At 35.9% G+C, this 23,153-nt stretch overlaps 1 protein-coding gene across 1 annotated transcript; it reads right to left on the bottom strand.

Moving 5' to 3' along the window:
• Positions 1 to 3,172: 3,172 nt before the first annotated feature.
• Positions 3,173 to 18,894, bottom strand: LOC118586365 (arylacetamide deacetylase-like 2). The gene is made up of 5 exons (XM_036191531.1): positions 18,540 to 18,894; positions 14,773 to 14,995; positions 12,393 to 12,462; positions 9,510 to 9,681; positions 3,173 to 3,898 (listed from the first exon to the last, which is right to left on the bottom strand). Exons 1-5 carry the CDS (start codon positions 18,675 to 18,677, stop codon positions 3,296 to 3,298), a joined length of 1,206 nt encoding a protein of 401 aa, XP_036047424.1. The 5' UTR covers positions 18,678 to 18,894; the 3' UTR covers positions 3,173 to 3,295.
• Between the last annotated feature and the right edge of the window lie 4,259 nt (positions 18,895 to 23,153).

Here is a 23,153-nt window from a genome sequence, read left to right as displayed (position 1 = left end):
GATTTTAAAAGAGATTGGCTATTTTAAAGGGACTGAAATTTTAATGTGTTTGAATTTGTAAAGATTGGAACTTTTAAAGTTAGTGATGTTTACAATGTGAGATCTTGGGGATGAATAGAAAGGAAAGGTACAGCTTAACAGTGATGTGTTTGTGTGTCAAGTTGACCAGAGTTCAGCACTAAATACATACATACCACGCTATCAGTGTAAATGAACATCATAAAGTTCACTGAATGAGCCACAATAAAGATTAGCTTTTATAGTGCATAGTAATCTAACCAACAAATTAGGATTTGTACAACCAAGTGTGTACTTCTATATATCTTGTCTACAAGAAACTGATGTTCACAGTTTTGAAGCAATGACTTGATTCAAGTTTCATCTCACTTCTAAGATACTATTTCATTCCAAGTCATAATGCTCTTGGCAAATTATATCTTCTAAAGTAAACCTGTAGTAAGGAGTCTGTACATCAATATAGCAACACCTTTACAATTTTCAAGTAAAAATCTTTATCAGATGCTTATCTTTTTTTTAAAGACAGGGTTTCTCTGTGTAGGTTTGGCTGTCCTAGAACTCTTTCTGTAGATAAGGATGGCCTCCAACTCTTGGAGATCTGCTTGACTCTACCTCCCCAGTGCTGGGATTAAATGAAGGTGCAATCACCATCCAGCAGATAATTATCTTTTTGAAGATAGTATTATTATTTACATGAATGAACATTTCATAGTTTAAAAAATGCAAATTGTTGCTAATTACTGTTCTTCCTCTCCTGGAACCTTACCCTGGCAGGTGTTTGACAAGAACACACAAGAAACCCTCACTGTAGCTTCTGGTTAACTAAAAACTGGCAAACCCACAAAGAAGGTACTCTTTTTATAGATGCATGAGAAACAGTCTTGTGAGCAGCTCTTTCTAAAAAATATAAGAGAACTATTTATCAATTATAACTATGTAAATAAAAAGTTTCTATGATAAGCTTATATGAAACATTTCCTTAGAGATACTTAACAATCTGAAGTTTTCCCTATATCTGAAAGATAAATTTACTGATTTTACTGTTCTCTTCCTTGTTAAGAAAGTAATCATTTCAGTTTCACTCAGAAGGGCTCTGAGACCACTGTGTAAATATAATAGACCAGTGGTTCTCGACCTGTGGGTCCAGACCACTTTAAGGGTCAATTGATCCTTTCAAGGGGGTTGCATATTAAATATTTGTACCACAATTCATAACAGTAGAAAAATTACAGTTACTAAGTGGCCACAAAATAATTTTATGGTTGGGAGTCACCACAACATGAGGAAATATATTGAAGGGTTGCAGCATTAGAAACCAGCTGTTAAGAACCACTATAATAGACATTAAATATTTAATTATGTTCCTGTTGGTTTCCTAGGTAAAGAGCAAAGTGAAAACATTCTTCTTTATCCTCTCTTCACTCCCAAAAGACAGAACTCTGCAAGTGGAAGGCTGGGAGTTCATGAAGAAAGCATCCCTAAAGTAAACTTCAAAAGAAAGGCATGAGCCAGGACTTCTGATTCTATACATAGGATCCCTTTTGCTATTTATGAACCCTAGTTAAAACCTCATTCAAACTTTCCAGCCCTGCCTCATCTCTGCTGTGAGATGCAAGACACAGGATATGTCATGAGTGGTTCAGATTACATGGGGACAGACTGAACTGGGTTGAGGGTAAGTATAAAGCTGAGTCACAGATTCTGCTTTTTGTTCAAGTTCTCCTACTCTCTATGGTGAAGCACACAGGTATATTCTCCCATAGCTGAGGCCTAGTGCAAAATTCCTGCAGAATGGAAATTCTACAATATCCCTAAGAATGACTCAAAACTCCAAATGGAGTTTCAGACAGTGAGTCAATATTTTTTGGTAGATGACAGAAATAAACTATGTTGTTTTAATTTTTAAGTCAGAGACTCTTTCTGTATACCAGGATGGCCTAGGTATCCCACTGCCTCAGCCTCCCACAAGCTATGATCACAGATATGAGCTACTATGGTTGAACATAAACTGGACTTTTGGAAAAGATTCTCAATCTTTTGTCAAATTTTCCTTTCTGATTATATAGTGTTTCATGTTGATTTTTGTTCTCAGGAATGAAGAAGGCAGTATTTTTTAATAAAGGAGAACAAAATGAATTCATGTAAAGATGACTAAAAACAGCTACATGGTGTATGAGCTGGCTTTTTGGAACCAAGGGCCTATGCTGGGACACTTTGCTCAGCCTTGGTGTAGGGAGGAAGGGACTGGACCTGCCTCAGCTGAATCTACCAGGCTGGGCTGAATTCCCAGGGCAGACCTTGCCTTGGAGGAGGTGGGAATGGGGGGTGGATTGTGGGGGAAGGCTGGGGAGTTGGAGGACAGGGGAATCCATGGCTGATATATAAATTTAAATTAATTATAAAATAAAAGTCTTTATTTAAAAAAAGAAATTTCCAATAGGAGAATACCCAAAGTGGGGGAAATAAATAGGCACTAAAACTAAAATTCAAGATAAAACAAACAAATAAACAACCCTCCTCTAAACTTAGGCTGTTTGTTTTCTAATGAGAAAGAGAAAGAAGGGGTATGAATTTGGGTGTGTGGGGAGGATGTGGGAGGAGTTGGGGAAGGGAGAACCATAAATCAGAAAATATTGTATGAAAAAACATGCTTTCAATAAAAAAAAAACACTCATATGGGTATACCTCAAGAAAAAATAAATAAAACATGCTCTTGAAACTGAATATTGAAATTAAAAACCATGTACTTGGGGAGAAAATATCAAAAAAAAATAGAATAAAAATAGCATATTCCTGTAAAATTATTAGATTAAAAAAATCTGTTACTCTATCAAATTTTACAAGAATAAGAAAATTGGATTGTCTTTAAATACCATATAGCAATTTTTCAGTAAAAATTTCATATCTGTCAATAACTTAATATCTAGTCAATATTAATATGAAAAATATCAAGGCAAACTACATATATGTATGTGAATGAATAAATAACAGCTATCTGAAATTTTACATATAATGATAGTGATGGACATTTCTTGAATTCATGAAGCAATGGCTCCTTTGGCAACCACCATAATAATAGTAAATTATAATTCAGGGGAAATACACTAACTTACATTTTACAAATACAGAGTTTAAAAGACAGAAAACATATTACTTAGTTCAAGAACACACAATAACTTTTAATTGATTCAAATCTAACTTTAGACAACACAGATCATATTGTTCTTTTTACAACTAAAATATTTTCACAATTAAACTTCATCGAGGGAAACTGTAATTATAAATTCTTGTCCAGCCAACTAATATACATATCTTTTATCCTCAGTCCTAGATGCAAGTAAAGTGGTGACGTCATATATGATAAGGCTCCATGGATTCCATCCTCAATATGGTCATGAAAAACTTGAACTCCGACATTTTGAAGTCTTGAAACATACATAATTCCATCATCCCTCAGGACATCATATTGGCAGGTAAGAACATATGTCCGTGGCAAATGCTGTAACTGGGCATCATCAGCTAACAAGGGCAATGCTCTGTGATCCATCAGTGCCGGCAGTGAATAAGAGGATCTCCCAAGCACAGGCTCAGTGTACACATGGTGCTTTCTATACTTTTCAGGAAGAAGAGTGCTCCAGTTAACAAACCTAAACAGATGTCTGGATTCCAGAGGCATGTGCTGGTTTTTTCTCATTGCCTGTGGAAGCGCCTCATCCTTGGTGAAAAACAAACTCACAAGTTTTATGGCTATGTCCCTTGTCAGAACTACACCATGTTCATTGTCTCGATGAGATGGCAAAGAAGTGTCAATTACCTGTAAGCCAGGATAAAGTAAAGCTTGCAACTTGAGTTTGTGCTTTACTTCAGGATCAATCTGCACCTGAAAAAAAAAATATGATGTCCAGTGAGGCAAGGGCTTCCAATATACCAAAAGACGAAATGTAACCCCGACACACAGACATGGGGACAAACCTACATTGAGTGCTGTTGTAAAGTATGGTTATGTTAAAAATGCCTTTAATCAGTATTAAAATGTCAAACTACTTAACTATCATTTAAAAATGTTTCTGGAGTATATGAGAGAGGATGAAAGAAAAGATAAGGGAATCCAGTGACAAAAGATAAAAGGAGGAAAGATATACAAGTATGTTTCACCAAATGTAACTAATAGAAACAACACAGTCTTAAAGGTGATGGAGGAATTTAGTTGGTAATTTATTTTAGATTTGTAGAAATTACTCTTGACAAATGGCCAAGATGGGGAGGACTAGAGACTATAATGCTCAGCCCTAAATGGGACATCTATATGACTTAGCTCCTCCTAAGGCTCAGGTACAGAAAGATTGCAAGAGCCAGAGGTAGTGGGTGACTATACGGAAACTGTCTGGACACAGCAGGACAGTTGTACATATGAACTCATGGTACTTGTGGCATCATGTACAAGATCTGTGCAAGCCCAAATTATACTAAATTCCTGAACAGAGAGAAGTGGGCATGAGGTCTCACCCTTAGTGGAGTAACTGTTGACATTTGATAGCTGCTGGGAAAGGGAGACTCAGTTTCCTCTAAGATTGTAGCCCTTAGTAAACTGAACATGATCAGTCGGTAATCCCACATCCAGGTCTATATGGGACAAATTAGATTCAATGTGTTTTTTTTTAAAGAGGATGTAAACTTAGGTGGTTAGGGGAGAGCATGAAATTTTTTTCAGAGAACTATTTCTTTTTTATTGAAAATATATTCTTCTCTTATACAATACATCCCAACCATAGTTTCCCCTCCTTCCATTCCTCCCAGCTCCCACTCAACCTTCCCTCTGCCACAGATCCACTCCTCTTCTATTTCCCTTCAGAAAAAAGCAGGCATCCAAGAGACAACAACCTAACATGTACAAAAAATATATACAAAGAGAAGGCAAAAGCCTTCATTTTGAGGCTGGACAAGGCAACCCAGTAGGAGGAAAAGAGTACCAAAAGCAGGCAAAAAGAGTCAGAGACACACCCACTCCCATGTTAGGAGTCCTCCCAAAAAAACAGCAAGAGAACAGTCATAACACATAAATAAGTATATGTATGTATATATACATACACATACACACACACATATATATATATATATATATATATACACACACACACACACACACATATATATATACACATACACACATACACACACACACACACACACACACACACACATATATATGTATATATGATGTATATATGTCCTGGTACAGACCCTTACAGGCCCTGTGCTTGCGACTTTAGCAGAGAACTAATTTCTCTTTTAAAGAAGACAAAACCAAGCACACTAATATCTAATATGTTGAAGAAAAGGAGAATCTTCCTCAGCAGATCTTAGGTGAAAAGAGAAAAGCAACCTTCACTGAGCTCCATGGGCATCCATTCTGATACTCTACAACAGATTTTAGGACAGGTTAAGTAAATTTATGTATAGAGAAGGTATCCCCTGAGAACTGCCTTAGCTTGCTTATTGGTGCCATGGTGAGAAATCATGCTGGAGTACAGGACAGCAATGAGATACAAACTAAAGCTTTAGGAAAACTAGTCAAAGTAATTATGGAAGAAAATTTACCAAATCTAAATATAGTAGACATTTTAGTATCCATGACTAATACAATGTTGTTTCACATTATTGTTAAAATGCTAACACAGAACAAAGAACTTTTAAACCTCAAAGTGTGAAATTGGTTACAAAATGAAACTTAACAAACTTCTAGCTAATAAAAAACCTATAGGCTATAATAAACCTTCAATTAATTATAATATGAAATGAAATTTAAACATTAATAAGAACCATGCAAGAAATAAAACCTTAGGACTGAAGAGATTTATCAAATGATTCCATAAACTAGTCAATATTACCAAATATAGCTATAAAATAAGAAGGTTAATGATGCTTCCAATATCATTCTATAAAGTCTATATAGCACTGATATCAACGCTGGATGAGGCCAGAACAAAAAGGGAAATCATTGATCAGTTTCCAAGGTGAACACAGACTTAACAATCCTCAATAACTAAATCAAATTCAACAACACTTGAAAAGGTCATAAAATAGGATCAAGTTGACTTTATTCCAAGAGTGAAAACAAATAAAATAGCCAGGCTGTGGTGGCACACACCTTTAATCCCAGCACTCAGGAGGCAAAGCCAAGTGGACCTCTGTGATTTTGAGGCTAGCCTCGTCTACAGAGAGAGATCCAGAACAGGCACCAAAACTACACAGAGAAACCCTGTCTCAGAAAATCCAAAAAACAAAAAATAGTTCAAAATATACCAATTTATAAATAAAACTCTATATGTAAATATAATGAAAAACAAAGATTGAAATAGTTGAAATATAAGAGATGCAGAAATTTTTCTTAAAAATCCACCAGTCATTCATGATTAAAAAAAAAAAAAACCCTCATGAAACACGGAGTACATTTCAGAAATACAAAGACTATACACAAGAAACCAGTAGCCAACAATAAACCAAATGAAAATAAGACTGAAAACATTTCCTCTAAAGTTATAAGTGAAACAGGGGTATCTGCTCTCACTATGCTTCTTCAAATAACAATGGAAGAATTGATTTTTCCTTATTTATGGATTAAATGTATTTAGAAATCTGTAAATACTCTATCACAAAGCTCTTAAGCCAGGCGGTGGTGGCATAGGCCTTTAATCCCAGCACTGGGGAGGCAGAGCCAGGCGGATCTCTGTGAGTTCGAGGCCAACCTGGTCTACAAAGCAAGTTCCAAGAAAGGCACAAAACTACCCAGAGAAACCCACTCTCGAAAAAAAAAAAAAAAAAACTTAAAAAAAAAAAGAAAGGAAAAGAAAAGAAAGCTCTTAAATCTCATAAATGCTTTTCCAGAGCAAGATGAAATAAAATCAGCCATGGCTTTCTGGAACTTTGGTACAAAGTTCAGTAACACCTCATTTTTGTATCTCTTATGCCTGTAAAACTAGGATTGCATAGACAGTCACATTCTTGTGCCTGTAAACATTGTATCCTGGTCTCCTTGGACCATGTTGGTGGTAGCTTCTTTGTGCCTCCATGATTTAATTGGGGGAAATTTCCTCAGACATTCTCCTTTCAAATAAAATTGTATGGTGAGCCCAAAACTCTTGACCAATGAGTCTTGCTCTCAAAGCATCTTTCCTATTGAGAGTTAAAATTTTCTCTTCAATGACACCAATCTCTTTAATAACCATACTTAGTTTGTCTGAACTCTCTTTGTCCTCAATTTAACTAGATATAGGCTCCTTTACTCATCAACTTGTGTTTTTTTTTCATAGTTTCTGCCTTGCTATATGCTCTCTTCTACTCTAAATCTGATGAATGATGTAAGCAATAATTATGGCACAGCCTAACTGCTATTTTATCTTATAGTTACCCTTGGCAAACAAATCCATTACTTTTAATTCAGTGTTACTTGAATCTCAAGACAAAAGGCAGAAGGCAGCCAGATACTTTGAGAGAAATTAGCACAACCTGCTTCTAATCTGATTCCTAAGGAAGTATGTGTTCCACATGGAAACCTCATGAGTACAGTCTTCTTTGTCCTCATTTCAGTTAGCATTTGAATCTTGCAAACTCTCCCTATTATTGTCTGTCAATCACTGCTTACATCGCTTTCCAACTTCTCTAGGCTTTATTCTTTCTACACAGAAGTTGAAACTAGGTGGTCAGTCCTTCATGACAATGATTTCAGTTCTCAGTGTCAATTATTTTAGTTACTTCTGTTGTTTCTCTAACAAAATACCTGACAGAAAGCAAGGGGGATAAGATTTATTTTAGCTTATAGTTGGATGAAAAACAGTCTACATACTGAGGAAAAATAGCAGGTTGATTTGTATCAGTGAGACTAAGTGGCTGTTGCTTTTTCCTATCTCAGCAGAAGAGGGAAGCAGAGATATGGGCCAAAGCAGAACTTATTCTACAAGGAATAAGGCAGGTTGCCAGTACCCCACTTTCTCCAACTAAACTCTATCTCCTTAAAAATTATACAACCTCCCCTTCTAATGTTTTAACTCAAAGTTATCAGTAAAGGATATAACAGGTAGATAACATCGACTCTCAATCTGTTTCAACTGACAGCTACAGACTCTTTGAACAAATGAAATATAATACTTTCTAGAAATTACCAACTTCTTAAAGCATTCAGTACATTTAAATGTCTATTAACAAGATAGTAAGTTAAAATATTTCAAACATTAAAGTAATAACAATTACAAATGATATGTTGTAGAATAATATTTTAAGGTATATTACTTTTGTTTATGTTGCATTTGTTTAATTCTGTGAAGCTGTGTTACTTTGTCAGTCTAAAACACCTGATTGGTATAATGAATAACCGAACGGCCAATAGCAAGACAAGAGAAAGGATAGGAAGGGCTGGCAGACAGAAAGAATATACAGAAGGAAAAATCTGGGAAGCAGGAGAAAAAAAGAGATGGAGGACTGAAAGGAAGTAGTAACCAGAGAAGAAGGAGGACTCCAGGGGCCAGCCACCCAGCTACACAGCAAGTCAAGGAGTAAAAGTACATTTACAGAAGTAAGAGAATGGGAAAATCCCAGAAGCAAAAAGAAGATGGGATAATTTAAAGTTAAGAAAATCTGATGAGAAATAATCCAAGCTAAGACCAGCACTTATGAATAAGAATAAGCCTTTGTGTGTGATTTATTTGGGAGCTGGGTGGTAGACCCCCCCCAAAAAAGCAAAAAACCCCAACAACATGATACTATATTGGAGGCCATAGCCAGTCCATTAATAAAGGGAAAAAAAGACATAAGGATTGGAAAGGAAAACTCTCTAGTCATTAAAGATATGGTTGTACAAAAATTCTAGAAAACAGAATTATAAGTGAACTTCTCCAGGATATGACAGTATGTAGCTCATAGAAATATCTGCTATAATTTTGTGTGCTATCAATAAATACCTGAGAACTATTTAAATTATTTAATAATAATTATAAACTAAATTCAATAAGAGAGTTACATTATTTCTACTCTAGCATTTTAATATTGTTGAAGAATTGAAGAGACCCTACTTAAAAAATGAGGTCTAGTGTGTTTTAGCAGGAAGTTTCAATATCAGCCTGGGGGTAACCATCCCAGAGCCTGCATATCCCATTACAAGCCTAATTAAAATATTATTATGTTTTTCTTTGTTAAGTATAAACAAGATTCTGTATAATGTTTTAATGCCTGAGAAATGCAGTACTAGAACCAACTTTTACAAAAGAAAATGAAGGCTGAAATAAAAGTAATATCAACATGAAGAGAGACGTAGATCAACAGTAAGTATATAACCCAAATTAGTCCTGATATGATTAGTTGATGTTTCATTCAAGCACCATTGTAATTCTGTGGGAATGAATGTTCCTTTTCAAGGAATGATACCAGATGAACGGATCCAGCCAAAGAACAAGGAGCTGAAACTACTACTCTCCAGCATAGAGCCAAAAATACCATACCTGCTGAGTCACTGCTGCTGCCAGAGTGCCCCCAGAGCTGTCTCCAGAAATAGCAATTCGGGTAGGATCTACTCCATATTTTGTAAGAATTTTATCCTGAAGGAAAAACTTGACTGCAGTGATGCCATCTTCAAGTTGTGCCGGAAAGTGATGCTGAGGAGCTAGCCTGTAGCTTTAACACAGAACAGGAGAGCATGTGGAACATATGTGTGCAACAAGGTCTCACACATCTAAGACATGCCTTTAACCCAAACCACACTATGCAACTTTCAAAAATTGATCCAGAGTTTTTTCCTAATGTTTAACTAAAATGAAAATCAATATAAATGTATTTGAAATACATAATTAAGTCAATGGATGACATTATGCCTGAAGCTAGCAAATTGTTACAAACTCAGGTTTGTAAGTAAAATTTTTATTTCAAGTGCATTTAATATTGGAGATATTCTATAACTTTCTTTATGTTCTTTCTCTCTTTCTTTTCTTTCTTTCTTTCTCTCCTTCCTTCCTTTACTCCTTCCTTCCTTTCTTTCTGTATCCCTATATCCCAGACACAGTTTCCTCACCCTCCTCTCCTCCTAGTCCTGTCCCCTGTCCTGTGTTCTCCACCCCCACCCTTACCCATCCACTCTTCCCCTGTTTCCATTCTATTCAAAAAAGCAGGCCTCCCATGGATATCAACAAAACATGGCATATCAAGTTTCAGTAAGACTAAACACCTCCCCTTGTATTAAGGCTCAGCAAGGCAATCTAGTATGAGGAATAGGTTCCCACAGACTGGCAAAAGAGTAAGAGGCAGCCCCTGCTCCCACTGTTAGGAGTCCCACTAGAAGATCAAGCTGTGTAACTGTAATATACATGCAGAGGACCCAGATTAGTCCCATTCAGGCTCATGTTCTTAGTGAAAGTAACTGACTATGAAATTATCTTGTTCTCTTTTCATTCTTCAGAAGGTCAAAATTTATAAGTATCTATATTTAATGTTAAATGTTCATGTTTTAGTTCCTAGAATATAATATAAATTGCCCTAGAATGTCCTAAATGATAATTTAGATGTACCTATATACACAAAAGATGTTTATATCTATTTATGTCAAACACAGTAAATTTAGCATAGTGCAAATCATAATGATAAGATGAAATGTGTAACAGGTATAAACCTGTATCATTACATGAAAATGAACTTAAAATATTCCAATTACTTTGGATTACTACAAAAAAAGGAGACTGTTCCAGTATCATAATCCAGTCACTAATTTAAAATTTCTTCTGGGTACTATAAGAATAATAAACATGTCAGCCACTATTTCCTTTGAAATATCATTATTATGTAAGATTAAAAATATTGTATTCTGGCCAGGCAGTAGTGGCACACACCTTTAATCCCAGCACTTTTAATCTCTGTGAGTTCAAGGCCAGCCTGGGCTACAGAGTGAGATCCAGGAAAGGCACAAAACTACACAGAGAAACCCAGTCTCAAAAAAGAAAAAAATATTGTATTCTTATTATGTTTTTGTTACCATGAACTAAAGAGAAGATGGAAGAAAAAATTCCTCTTAAAAATGATGAATTTCAGAGTCAAACTCAGATTCAGAAATCTAGAGCATATTAATATGAGAAAGAAAATAATGGGCTGTCCTGAGATACTCCAATATGCATGCTCCAAATACAACCAGAGTACAAATCACTTTTGAGAGTATGTGTCAAAGATTTCAACTGGTCCCAAACTTCATTACCTATAACCTTTTAAATAATAATTATTTTGACAGGTCCTGGTCCCACAGCCTGGATGACTCCCAAACAGTTCAAGCTATTCAATTGTCTCACTTATCCAGAGGGCCTGATCCAGATGGGGGCTCCACAGCCTTTGGTTCATAATTCATGTGCTTCCATTCATTTGGCTATTTGTCCCTGTGCTTTTTCCAGTCTTGGGCTCAACAATTCACGCTCTTACAGTCCCTCCTATTTCTCGATAATTGGACACATGGACCTCCACCTGAGGCCTGGCTGAGGATCTCTGCTTCCACTTCCATCAGTTATTGGATGAGAGTTCCAGCTTGACTGTTAGGGTGTTTGGACATCTGACAGCCAAACTAGGTCAGATCAGGCTTTCTCTCGACCATTGCCAGCAGTCTATAGAAAATGTATCATTATGGATTTCAGGGGACCTCTCCAGCACTCTGCCTATTCCTGTTCTCATGTGGTCTTCATTTATCATGGTCTGTTATTCCTTGTTCACCCTCTCTGTTCTTGATCTAGCTGGGATCTCCTGCTCCCTTAAGCTTTCTTTCCCTCAAACCTTGCCCTTCGTTACTCCCACTGTCATCCAGGTTGTTCGTGTAGATCTCATCCATTTCTCTGTCATTGGGCAATCCCTGTCTCTTTCCTAGGGTGCCATTTTTAGTGTATGAGCTGGCTCTTTGGAACCTTGGGCTTACACAGGGACACATGCTCAGCCTGGAAGGAGGGGACTGGACCTGCCTGTACTGAATCCATCAGGTTTAAATGAGTCCCCAGGGGAGTCTTGGCCCTGGAGGAGATGGGAATGGAGGGGAGGGGATGGCCTAAATATGACCAAATGTTTTAAGCATGCAATGTTTAATTTGCTCCCTCCTACAGATGTGATATGGGACACACATGTTCCATACAAGATCTCAACAATAGAATTTTATAAAATACTAAACTTAGGAGATGATTCAAAATTTTCCACAATTAAAGGAGATTAGTTGGGACCCTTTAAGGGGTAGTCTATGAAGCAATTGTGACAGACAATATATAGTAAAATTTAAAAATTATATTTCCGACATAGATGTGTTATTCAGAAATTGAACATATACACAGTTAAGGCAAAAATCATACTAGTCAAAGAAATTTAACTCTTACTCGATTCCCACAACAACAGCATCAAGTTTGTTTGCAGTCCATCTGTTCAGGAAATCAAAAGCCCTCTGCTCTGAAATGAAGAGAGAAAGGTCAAAGTACTCATTATAATCAAAAAAGTAACATGAATAATGATGGGTATCTCTATGAGAAATGTGATTTCAGATTTAAGCAGGAATCTTGGTTTCCACGTAAAGGTCACTAAACCAGTTCAACATTCTTGAATCTCTCTCCATAGAGGAAGGGGGATGACTTTGTAAATTGGTATTTTAAAGAAATAATTAGGCTTGGCACAGTCTAGTTTCATCTCACCCTCTTCTCTTAGTTACACAACAACCCTTGTCATATCTCTTTGTGGACTGTTACACTGTACTATGCTCTGATCCTTCAGTCTGGAGGTTTTAAACAGTAGAAGTTAATTTGTCTTCCTACAGTCACGACAGCTAAGTCTATATAATCCAAGACTCTCTTATCAACAGCTAAACATTAACTTTCAATTTGTCCATTAGAAATTACCATTTTAACATTCATCTACATGAACTCTTGGCATAATCTTTCAATTGGGCCATAAATTCAAGAAAAAGGCATGTAATAATTCTCTCTTTAAATACGTGTGTGTGTGCGTGTGTGTGTGTGTGTGTGTGTGTGTGTGTGTGTGTGATATAAATATAGATAATTGGTTGTCTAAGATAGCAACATAATTCCTTAGGACCTCTGCTTTTTGGAATACATCCTCATATATAATGTAATTAGGACATTAATGCAAAATCTCAGGTGGTGGTCCTCAACCTGTGGATTGCGACCCCTTTGTGACCAAATGACCATTTCACAAGGGTTAATATCAGATATTTACATTACTATTCATAACAGTTGAAAATTACAGTTATAAAGTAACAGCAAAAATAATTTCATGGTTTGGGGTCACCACAATGAGAAACTCTATTAAAGCACTTCAGCAGTGGATCTTGAGAACCACTACTCAGTGAATGGCAACTATGATTTTAAAGCTCCCTTAGCAAGTTATTGTAAGGCTTAGATGTACAAATAGGACACATTTATTTTATCTTGAGTCTCTGTCTAACTTCTGTACTTTATAAACCTTGAATAACTGGGAAAATACATTTGAAATGCACAAGCAATACTTTAAGACCTGTGCCAAGCATGGGACAAGGACTGATGCGAACCACTAGCTTTCAATACATTGAAATCTGTTGCCATTTTTCAAGGGCAAGGAAGCATACTCAGTTTTCTTTAACATATTAAAACACTCTTATCTTTTGTTTAATTAGGGAATCTTGGCTATTTAAATATTACCTTAAGCTGATAAATATTCATATATTATTTTAAAATTTTTATAATTCCATAATTTTGGCTTGTTTTTATAGTTTACTTACAATGACTTTATATATATTGTTACAGTCTATTATTGAATTTTCCAAAGTTTTTATAAAGGCTAATTTTCTATCTTTTTGCTTTTATTAGCTAAATATGTCCCTTATAATATTACAGGAGTCAGGCAGAGAAGTCCTATCTGGACTTCATGGATAGGGCTTGCTATTATAAAGTTCTTTTTTATTTTTTCTCCTTAGAGTCAAGTTGAAAAACTTTTCTCTAAGCTTTACCCTCACTCTTACTAATGTTATTTATAACAAATTACAAACTTCCTCTTGTAGCAAGAGCATGTGCTTCTGATATATATCCTGTCAATGTTATAACTGCTAAAGTTATTCTGAAACCCAGGAGAAAACTCCGTAGCAATTGACTTGTCCATGTCATTTTTTAGTATGTTTTATCCCACATTTTCATGGTGAGATTAAAATGCTACCTTCAGTAAGAGATTGGTCTGGGGCTAACTTGTTAGGATGCTATCTGGGCTTCAGGAACCCCTGAGTAGGAACCCCTGAGTGTGAACCCCTGCACTGCATAAAATAGGTGTGAGTCACATGCCTACATCCCAGTAATCAAGAGGCAGATGATCATAAGTAAAAGGCTACCATCTGCTAATTAGTGAGCTCCAGAGCGGGCTGACATAGATGAGTCCCATCTCAAAAACAAAAGGAAACAAATGTTAATCAGTATAGACCAAACCTTGCAGTGAAAATCTCTATCAGGTCATTCATCTAAAACATTTGTACCTCTGATTGTGTTGTATATCTTTTTTTTTTTTTTTTTTTTTTTTTTTTCAGAGCTAAGGACTGAACCCAGGGCCTTGCACTTGCTAGGCAATCACTCTACCACTGAGCTAAATCCCCAACCCCAGTGTTGAATATCTAATATGTACATCTATATTAAGCATGCCCTTATAAGTGTATGTGAATATACCAATACTTGTACATCACAAACATGCAGCCAGTTATTCTTTATCCTTCTGTGATGAACTTACTGAAACTTCCGAAACAAAAACCCCCGCCATGAAAATAGATCACAGCCCTTCTTGGGGCTTCCGACTTCCTCTTGGGTAAGTACAAACGCACAGGGACGTCAACAAAGGCCGTATCAGTTACTGTGACGTGTTCATCTGAAAGTGGTTGTGTATAATCCAGGCTGATTATCATGGAAACAAACTCTTCATATCTCATAACACCTATATTTTCAAGACACAGAGCCTATAAATCAAAACAAAATAAGCAAAATAATTCAACATTAGATCTGTAATATAAGATACATGTGAAGAAAATGTTTAGAAAAAGAAAATGGGGGGAAAACCCCACAAAGTAACCAAACAAATAAAAAAAATTGTAAAATTAACCCCAAATAATATAGTGAAGATCTTAGTGGGTGAGACTTCTGCTTTTGAAAATCTCAGGTGTTTTAGATTAAATAGCATTCAGAAAAAATGAATTTTAAAGACCTTTTGTATTTATTTCTCAATTATAAATTCTCACTAAAAATCCTAACTCTTATAATCCTTCTAATTTTGTATATTGTCGTATTTTCCATTTAAAGTTATTTTATTTAATTTACTTTTTAAGTATTATCCTATGACCACATCATACATGATCTGCATTTGCTGCTGTTTCACTCTAAAGCTAATTCAGTTTCCCATGGCCCACTTCTCTAAAATTCTTCTTCGATTTTATGCAGGTATTTTTCTGAGATTAATTTACCAGTTTACCTAGGAACTATTTAAGGAGCAAATTTTAAGTCTTCACATCCAACGATACTTTAAATGGTCTTTATTACTGCATGTATTAGAGTGTTATAGGGCACTTACAGCCATTCTCTACATGTACTACCATGCAGGGTACTTACGAATATTCTTTACACGCTGATGAAGGGAATGTATGCAGAAAACTGTAGCCATGCATGTCATCACTCACAAACATGAAAAAAAGTTCATATGAACTCACAGAGACTGGAGAAGCAAACACTGGGACTGCACAGGTCTGCATCAGGTCCTCTGCATTTATATTATGGCTTCCAGTTTAGAGATTTTATGGAATTCATGAGTGCGTGAAGGAGTGGGTCTTTTATTATTGTATCTTCTTTTGGGCTCTTTTCCTTCTGTTGTTTTTTCTTGTCAAACTTCTATGTGATAGTTTTTGTTTTATCTTATTTAGGGTAAAGATTACTACTGAATTGAACTTAATACTTACTAGGAGGAAAAAAAATCAGTTTTTTTTCTGGTGGAGTAACACTGGGTATATTATTCACTCCAGGACAAGCCTCATGTTCAGAAGTAGTTGACGAACATGTAATGGACTCCAAAATTTTTTTTGTGTAATTTTATATGGTTACAGTTTAGTTTTTTTTTTTTTTTTTTTAACTTTCTGGGTGTTTTTGTATTTTGTTTTCTAGGTTTTGGGGGGTTTATTGTTGTATTGGGTTTGGATTTTTTATTTTATTTCTATTTGTTTGTTAGTTTGTTTGTTCTTCTCTCATACAGAATCCCTTCCTCCACTCCTCCCAGGTCACCCCCCATGTCTCCTCTTCCCCAGATCCACTCCTCTGTTTCTCTTTTGAAAAGAACAGGCCTTCCAGGGATATTGGGTTTGTTTCTTGAGAATGAACTTAGAGTTGGTGGGTAGAAAGGAGGGGAGGATGTTGAAGGACTTGGTGGGGGGAGAATATCATCAAAATATAATTAAGTTCAAAAATTATCTTAACTAATAAAAATATAGTAAAAACAAAATTTAAAAAAAAAAGAAAACTACTAATCCATGTACTCTCTGCACTTCAATTTTTTAAAATCCAGGCAATAGTAATTTCTTACTGAGCTATATTTGAGATTAGATAAGCCAATATTTTTAGTGTATATAGAAAAGTGCATTTCATGCTAACATTCAGCAAATCTTGCCTCAATATTTAAGTATACTTTACATTAACAATTTTGGGGAGGCCAGTGAGTTGTCTCAGTAGGTAAAGGTACCTACTTCTAATCATGAACATTTGCAAGACCCACCTAGGGAAAGAGGAAGATTGACTTTTCAATGATGTTCTGTGACTTCTACACAAGCTGTGGCGTGCACCTTCCCCCTAACACACACACACACACACACACACACACACACACGCACACACGCACACACTAATTGATTAGTTAAAATGTAGTAAAATAGTTCTTGAGTATTCTTGCCAATTAAGTATTATCAAATAGATGACCCATTAATATGAGTACTTGGGAAATATATATATATCCCCATATAATTTTTTCATTCCATAAATTCGCTTTATAAAATTAACGTAGTAATGGTCTTATTTCTTTTATGTCAACATTTTCTGTATGCAATTGATCCTCAAGCATTTTAAGACTATAATAAGAACTACTAATGTAGAGATTATCACATGTTCTTCTAACATGCCTGATCTTTAACACACAGAACAATGCTGACAAATATTTACAATTAGTATCCTCACTTTTAGGTTAATTTGTATAATGTAAGTCAGTCCAAGAACTTTCTCAAGGTTATATATGGATATTTTATAGAACACTTCCAAAACAACTTATGACTATACAATAATATACTTATTTTTTCAAGGCTATATTATAAAGAACTTTAGTTTTCACTTTGGGTTAAACATCAACAATTGTTATTGTCTTTGCAACCTTGAATTACAGAATTGAGTGCTAAAACTACCGAAGATTTCTAAATTTGCTAGGATAAACTTTATTTACACCTTTATTTTGCTTCATCATTTTAAATGTACAAGATAATAATAATTCATAGTGTAAAATACATAAAGTATGTATGTTCATTATAGATAAGTGATGGTTGGAAACATTTGGAGCTGAGAAATTAACATCAGCATTTTACAGTTGAGTGTTCTCATAATGTTGTGATGTTGATGAAAACATGAATATTTGTCATCCATGGGTTTAAATGCACATGAAATAATCAAAGGAGAAAACCAAGAGTTTATCTGTGGAACTGACATGGGCTTGCTCATGTATTCTTCCATTTACTTCAATGAAGGAACCAGAACATTTTAAAAAGAGAAGACTGTGGAGAAAGTGAGAGTCCTGTGGTACTAGCTGGAAGACTCAGAGATCAGCATCTAAAGATGGCTGAGTCACAGAACTGTGCCTCTTTTTCTTACACCATGGACTGCTGTCTCTTCTGATCATCTACTAATGTTGCTGCCCTTGATGTTCTTCCTCCAACTGTTAGAGCTATCAAGGGACATTTGGAAAGGTACCCACTTTGCACATAAAAGAGCACAAATTGAAAGAATCTCAAGTTAAAGTTGTTATTTCCTCCCTGTATGCACTCTTCTGAATATATTTATTCTATACTATAAACTGATATATTTAGAAGACAGTGGAGATATATGTAAATGCAATTAAAGCATATATATTACAGTGCCAAAAGTGGCAGTTTCTGATGATAAGGGAACTATTTGTACACCAATTATATCCACTTTACATATTCTGAGATAACCCCAGGAATCCAGCAATTTACAATTGGAGACAGACAATAGAAGCCATGGAAATAACAAAAGTCCCAATTTAATGTCAAAAAACACTATTACCAAAAATTCATGTCTTTATACTATAATTATGGGACTTTTTTTGTCTTAGAACTCAAGTGAAAATCAATTTAACAATATTCTCTGAAAAGTAACATTTCTTTCAAAATTATATCTATAGTATTATCAAAGTATTCACAAGTATTCATTCTTAATTATTGAAAAAAATTATATCATTCTTACCATAAGTGTACAAGTTTTAGCAACTGCATCCAAGGCCATTACTTTCCAAGTTTCTTCAATGTTGGCAGGTATAGGTGTATAAATATAAGATAAAAAGCTAATACAAAAAAGCCCCAGACAGAGAGTTTTGAATCCCATAGTATCCCAGCCTCTTCACAAAGCAGGAATTAAAATATTTCCATAAATGCCGAATAAGAAGCCACAGGATGAATACAAACTGGAACCCTCTCAGGTGATAGAACCATTCTCACAATGCGAGGCTGATTCTCAGTTCAAAGACACAGTGTCAGTTCTAACTAGTTTTGTAAATACACAAACTCTGAAGCAGATGTTGAAATTCATCAAGCCAGGTACCTATTATTAACATGCAATTAAAATTCCCTGAAGCGTTCCTTCATTCTGTGTTACCAACATCAGCAGAAAATAGTTATAGGAAATCAGAGCCCAAATGTAAGCACTGAATAATTCTTGAAGCTGTCTTTTGTAGTTGCAAATATTTTATAAGAGGTATATAGAAAGTTACTTGATCCACAGTCAAAATATAGGTCACTCTTATTACTAAGGATTATTACCTATGTTAACAAACACTGTGAGGTGTGACCCAAGCTTTAGACTAAAGGATAGAGGGTGTGGAGACGTATTCAAGTTCTGTCCCTCACCAAGCTAGGATTTTAAACCTAGACCAGAATTACCAGAAAGTTCAGGACAAGTATTTTAGCAAACATTCTGGTTTTTAGAAGATTGCATAATATGATGATTCAAATTTGTGAATCAACATGACTTGAATTAGCTGCAGAGTGATAATAAATATTATCCCTGGGTGTGCCTGTAAGGGTGTTTCCAGAAGACTGATGTTTGGGCTGGTAGCACAGCTCGCAAATGTGGGTGGGTATTGTCTGAGGCATTGAAAATATGAATAGAAGAAAGATGTAAAGAAAACATTATTTCACTCCTTTTTCTTTCTTCTTGAACATGCCTTGTTATAACTCTAATCATATTAATGTTAATCTCCTTCTACTTTCTGTCCCTGTCCTGAGCTTGTCACCTTTGATGTATGTATTTGGGAATGTTTGAGTTCCTGAGAGTAATTACTATTCCCTTTGAATTAAGTGGTGTCACCCACTCTGAGGAAATCTGCCTATATATACCTAAATTTCAACAAAGGATTTACCCACATGCCCACCCCTCTGCCTTTTGCTACCCATTGGCTAATTAAAAAACATGTATCTGAATGACCCTTTATTACTGTTGCCTCTGTTAAGTATATTGTCCCTCTTTTCCTAGGCTCATCAAGTAAATAATTTTGTTTTCTTGCCCTTCATTTAAAAAATCACATAAAAATTCTGTATTTCCTGTCCTTGGATTTCAAAGTTTCTGGTCATTGGTCTGTAAGAGTTAGAGACTTATACCAGAGCCCTTGTCCCTGGAGTCCTCATGACTTTAAGTTTATATTGACTTATATCGATGGCATCTCTTGTTCTCCAACTTGTAAACAGAAGACTGTAGAACTTTGCTTCTACAATAGCATCAGCTAGTCCAGGTATTTTAGAAGTTGACAGCGTCTCTTCAACAGGAAGTAACATTTTGAACTATGAGCCCAATGAATCCTTCCTTCCTTAAATCATTTCTGTTACATGTTTTGTCTCAGCAACAAGAAAAGAAATTAACACAAGGATCCCTCACCAGACAGTGAATCCCCACTTTGGGGGTTGGGGGGAACTTTTCGCCTCCAGAGCTATGAGAAACAAAATCTTTGTTGTCCACAATATTTTATCTGAATAAGCTAAGACAATCCCAAACTGCAATGATGTTGTCTCATTGTTCCTTATAAGGGTAAATATTAGTTGAAAAAAAAAAGGACTAAATGCAGGTAGTGGACATGAGTCATGAAAGAAACAGGGTGCAAAATTTACTGTTATGTTTTGTCTTAGCTCCATTGTAGACGTTTTTCAGTTTTGGGTGGTAGATACGTGCAAATTTGATAATGAAGCATGGAATCCAGTGTGATGGTCCATAGCTTCAGAATGGCTATTCTAACTGTACAAAAGTTCATTGAGTTGTACAGAGTTTGGTTCTGGTTAACTTCACTCTGTGATGTTGCCTTAGTTACAAGTTCTTTATAATAAAGTTTTAATAAACAAAAAAAAAAATGAGGGCTGGTAAGATGTCCTTTCTGTGGGTAGAGATGCTCTCCTGGAGGCCTGATAACCCACAGCCAATCTCCAGATCCCACAATCCCACAAAGTCGCATTAGAGAAATGACTCCAGAGAGCTGTTCTCTGACCTCCACACACGTAAACACACACACACACACACACACACACACACACACACACACACACACAACCACCTGTAGTTGGAGATCTCTCTCCAGGTGCCACCAAGCCCCCATGGTCCCAGAACCCATGCATAAAATAATCACTCAGACACTTAAATTACTTATAAACTGTATGGCCGTGGCAGGCTTCTTGTTATCTACTTCTTTTATCTTAAATTAACCCATTTCTGTTGGTCTATAAGTTGCCATGTGGCTCATGGCTTACCAGTACCTTGCATCTTTCTTGTCAGTGTCTCTTTGCCTCAGCCTTCCTGTTCCCAGAATTCTCTTCTCTGCTTGTCCCGCCTATACTTCCTGCCTGGCTACTGGCCAATCAGCACTTCCCCTTTTCTTTTTCTTTTTTTTTTTTTTTAAGGAAGGATTTAACTTTTAAATAGTAAAATTACATATAACAAAACAATTATTAAGCAAGAATCACAGTTACAATATTAAGGAAGATATCCTATCTATCTTATATTTGTGAGTCTAAGGTTTTTATATCTAACTTATCTTTTATCATAAATAAGGAAAATTGTAACTATCTAGTCTTCAACTACATCAAAGACCTCAGGAGGATATAATATTACCTGAGAAATGGGAGAAGGATGCAAGCAACTTTCGGGAGTCTTGCAGGGTAGACAGAGGCAGCTGGCAGTCTGGACAGTCACCTAATGTTCCTTTGTAAAGTTGGGGCATTTGTCTTCAGCCCACAGGGCTAGAGTCTCTTGGTCACTTTTTTCAGTGTCCTGTAGAATGTCTGGCAGTTTCCTCTGTGAAGCAGGAACCTGAAGGACCATTTTGTCAAGCAATGTTCAGTGGTCACCTTTCTATGTGTCCTGCATGTCCAGTTGATCAAGCAGTCTAGGCAAGAACAGTTTCTTGCCCAAATGGCTATTTTTGCCAAGGTGAAGATAAACTCCATATGAAGTGTCTTCAATACCCATCCTTCTCTCTGAAGTAAATTGGTACTGCCAGGAGCAGACATGTCTCACTGTCCAGAAAGTCTAAATTTTAAAAATATTTTAAATGCCATATTCTGTAGACCTTTGAAGTGTTTGAAGATTACCTGTCTATCTGAAATATATCTATATATACCTAGAAAACTTAACATGACTATAAATTTGACTATCATAGAAGACTAATTGATCTGTATGTCTTAATTATCCATTACAATTTAAATGAGTTGCATAAACGTAATACTTCAAACGAGAGTAGAAATATATATACAATATAACAAAATTAACTTTAAGTTTGTATCAATAGACTAAAATCTATACCAATGTAAGACATTTTAAATAAGTTGTTCTTTAAAAGTAAGTTCATTAATCTACCCTTTCATCCTATTATATCTATATCATATCCCCTTTTTTCTTTAGAAAGAGATCACATTTATAAACAACCTGATTTAAATAAAAATATTGTTTTTTCTCTGTCCCACACCAGAGGGCTTTTTTGATTTGGGACACAAGAATCCCTTAAACTTTAACAATATGTCCGGGTTTAGAGAAGGAGTGAGCCAATTCCATCTCCAAAACCAGTTTGTTATATTTGGGAATTTGGGTGTAGTTTCTCTTACTACTTCCTGCTGGAGGGGGGCACTGTATCTTATGGGGACATAAAGAAATTTTAGGATTATGGAGTAGTCCATTAGGGTGAACCTCTGAGCCAGTTGCCTTGAAACCATTCTGGATGTTGGATCATCTGGGCCATGGTGTCATCGGAGACCTTTCAAGTGGTTGGCTGGTCAAACCTGATATATCTTAATCTGGAACAAATCCACAGCCTCTGGCTTTCTGTGGAAACAAAAGCAGAGACTCTTTTCCAAAGCAACATATCCTTATATCCAAATTTTGAAGTTAAATTACCTTTAAAATTTACATATTTGTTTAACTCAACAGCTTTTACAATCAAATCTTTTTCTGCAATTAAAAATCCCAAAGACAACATAAACCAGATTCTCTGTGTAATAACCATCTTTTTAAGACTGACACACCTCTGTGGCTACTGGCTCCACCCACCTCAGCTTCCAAAGTGGTGGTGGTACAGTTTACCGCCAGCTCTGGGTCTGGAGCCATGTGTACCATCAACTATCAGAAGCAGTTCTATCAAAGCAGCGCATAGACCAGAAACCTTTTTTTTTTTTTTTTTTTTTTTTTTTAAACTAGCAAAGGCTAAATCCATCATGCATCTGAGTAAAGTGTCACTTGTAGACTCCTCATTCCCGCCACAATGTAGGTCAGACGCACACGCCAGGAACCCGCCATAGTAGCTCAAACTGGCCAGCTGCCGTTAACTTG

This window comes from Onychomys torridus, chromosome 6, assembly GCF_903995425.1.
Source record: "Onychomys torridus chromosome 6, mOncTor1.1, whole genome shotgun sequence".
NCBI lineage: Eukaryota > Metazoa > Chordata > Mammalia > Rodentia > Cricetidae > Onychomys > Onychomys torridus.
The sequence above is the reverse complement of the archived record's forward strand: the minus strand, read 5'-3'. Positions and strand labels throughout refer to the sequence as shown.

Excerpts from the sequence above, each read along its gene's own strand:
- LOC118586365 (XM_036191531.1), bottom strand. The coding sequence starts at position 18,677 with ATGGGATTCAAAACTCTCTGTCTGGGGCTTTTTTGTATTAGCTTTTTA. Across the intron at positions 12,463-14,772 it reads TTTTTGTTTCGGAAGTTTCA|AGCAGAGGGCTTTTGATTTC; the intron begins GTAAGTTCATCA and ends TCTTCATTTCAG. Across the intron at positions 9,682-12,392 it reads GCTGTTGTTGTGGGAATCGA|CTACAGGCTAGCTCCTCAGC; the intron begins GTAAGAGTTAAA and ends TCTGTGTTAAAG.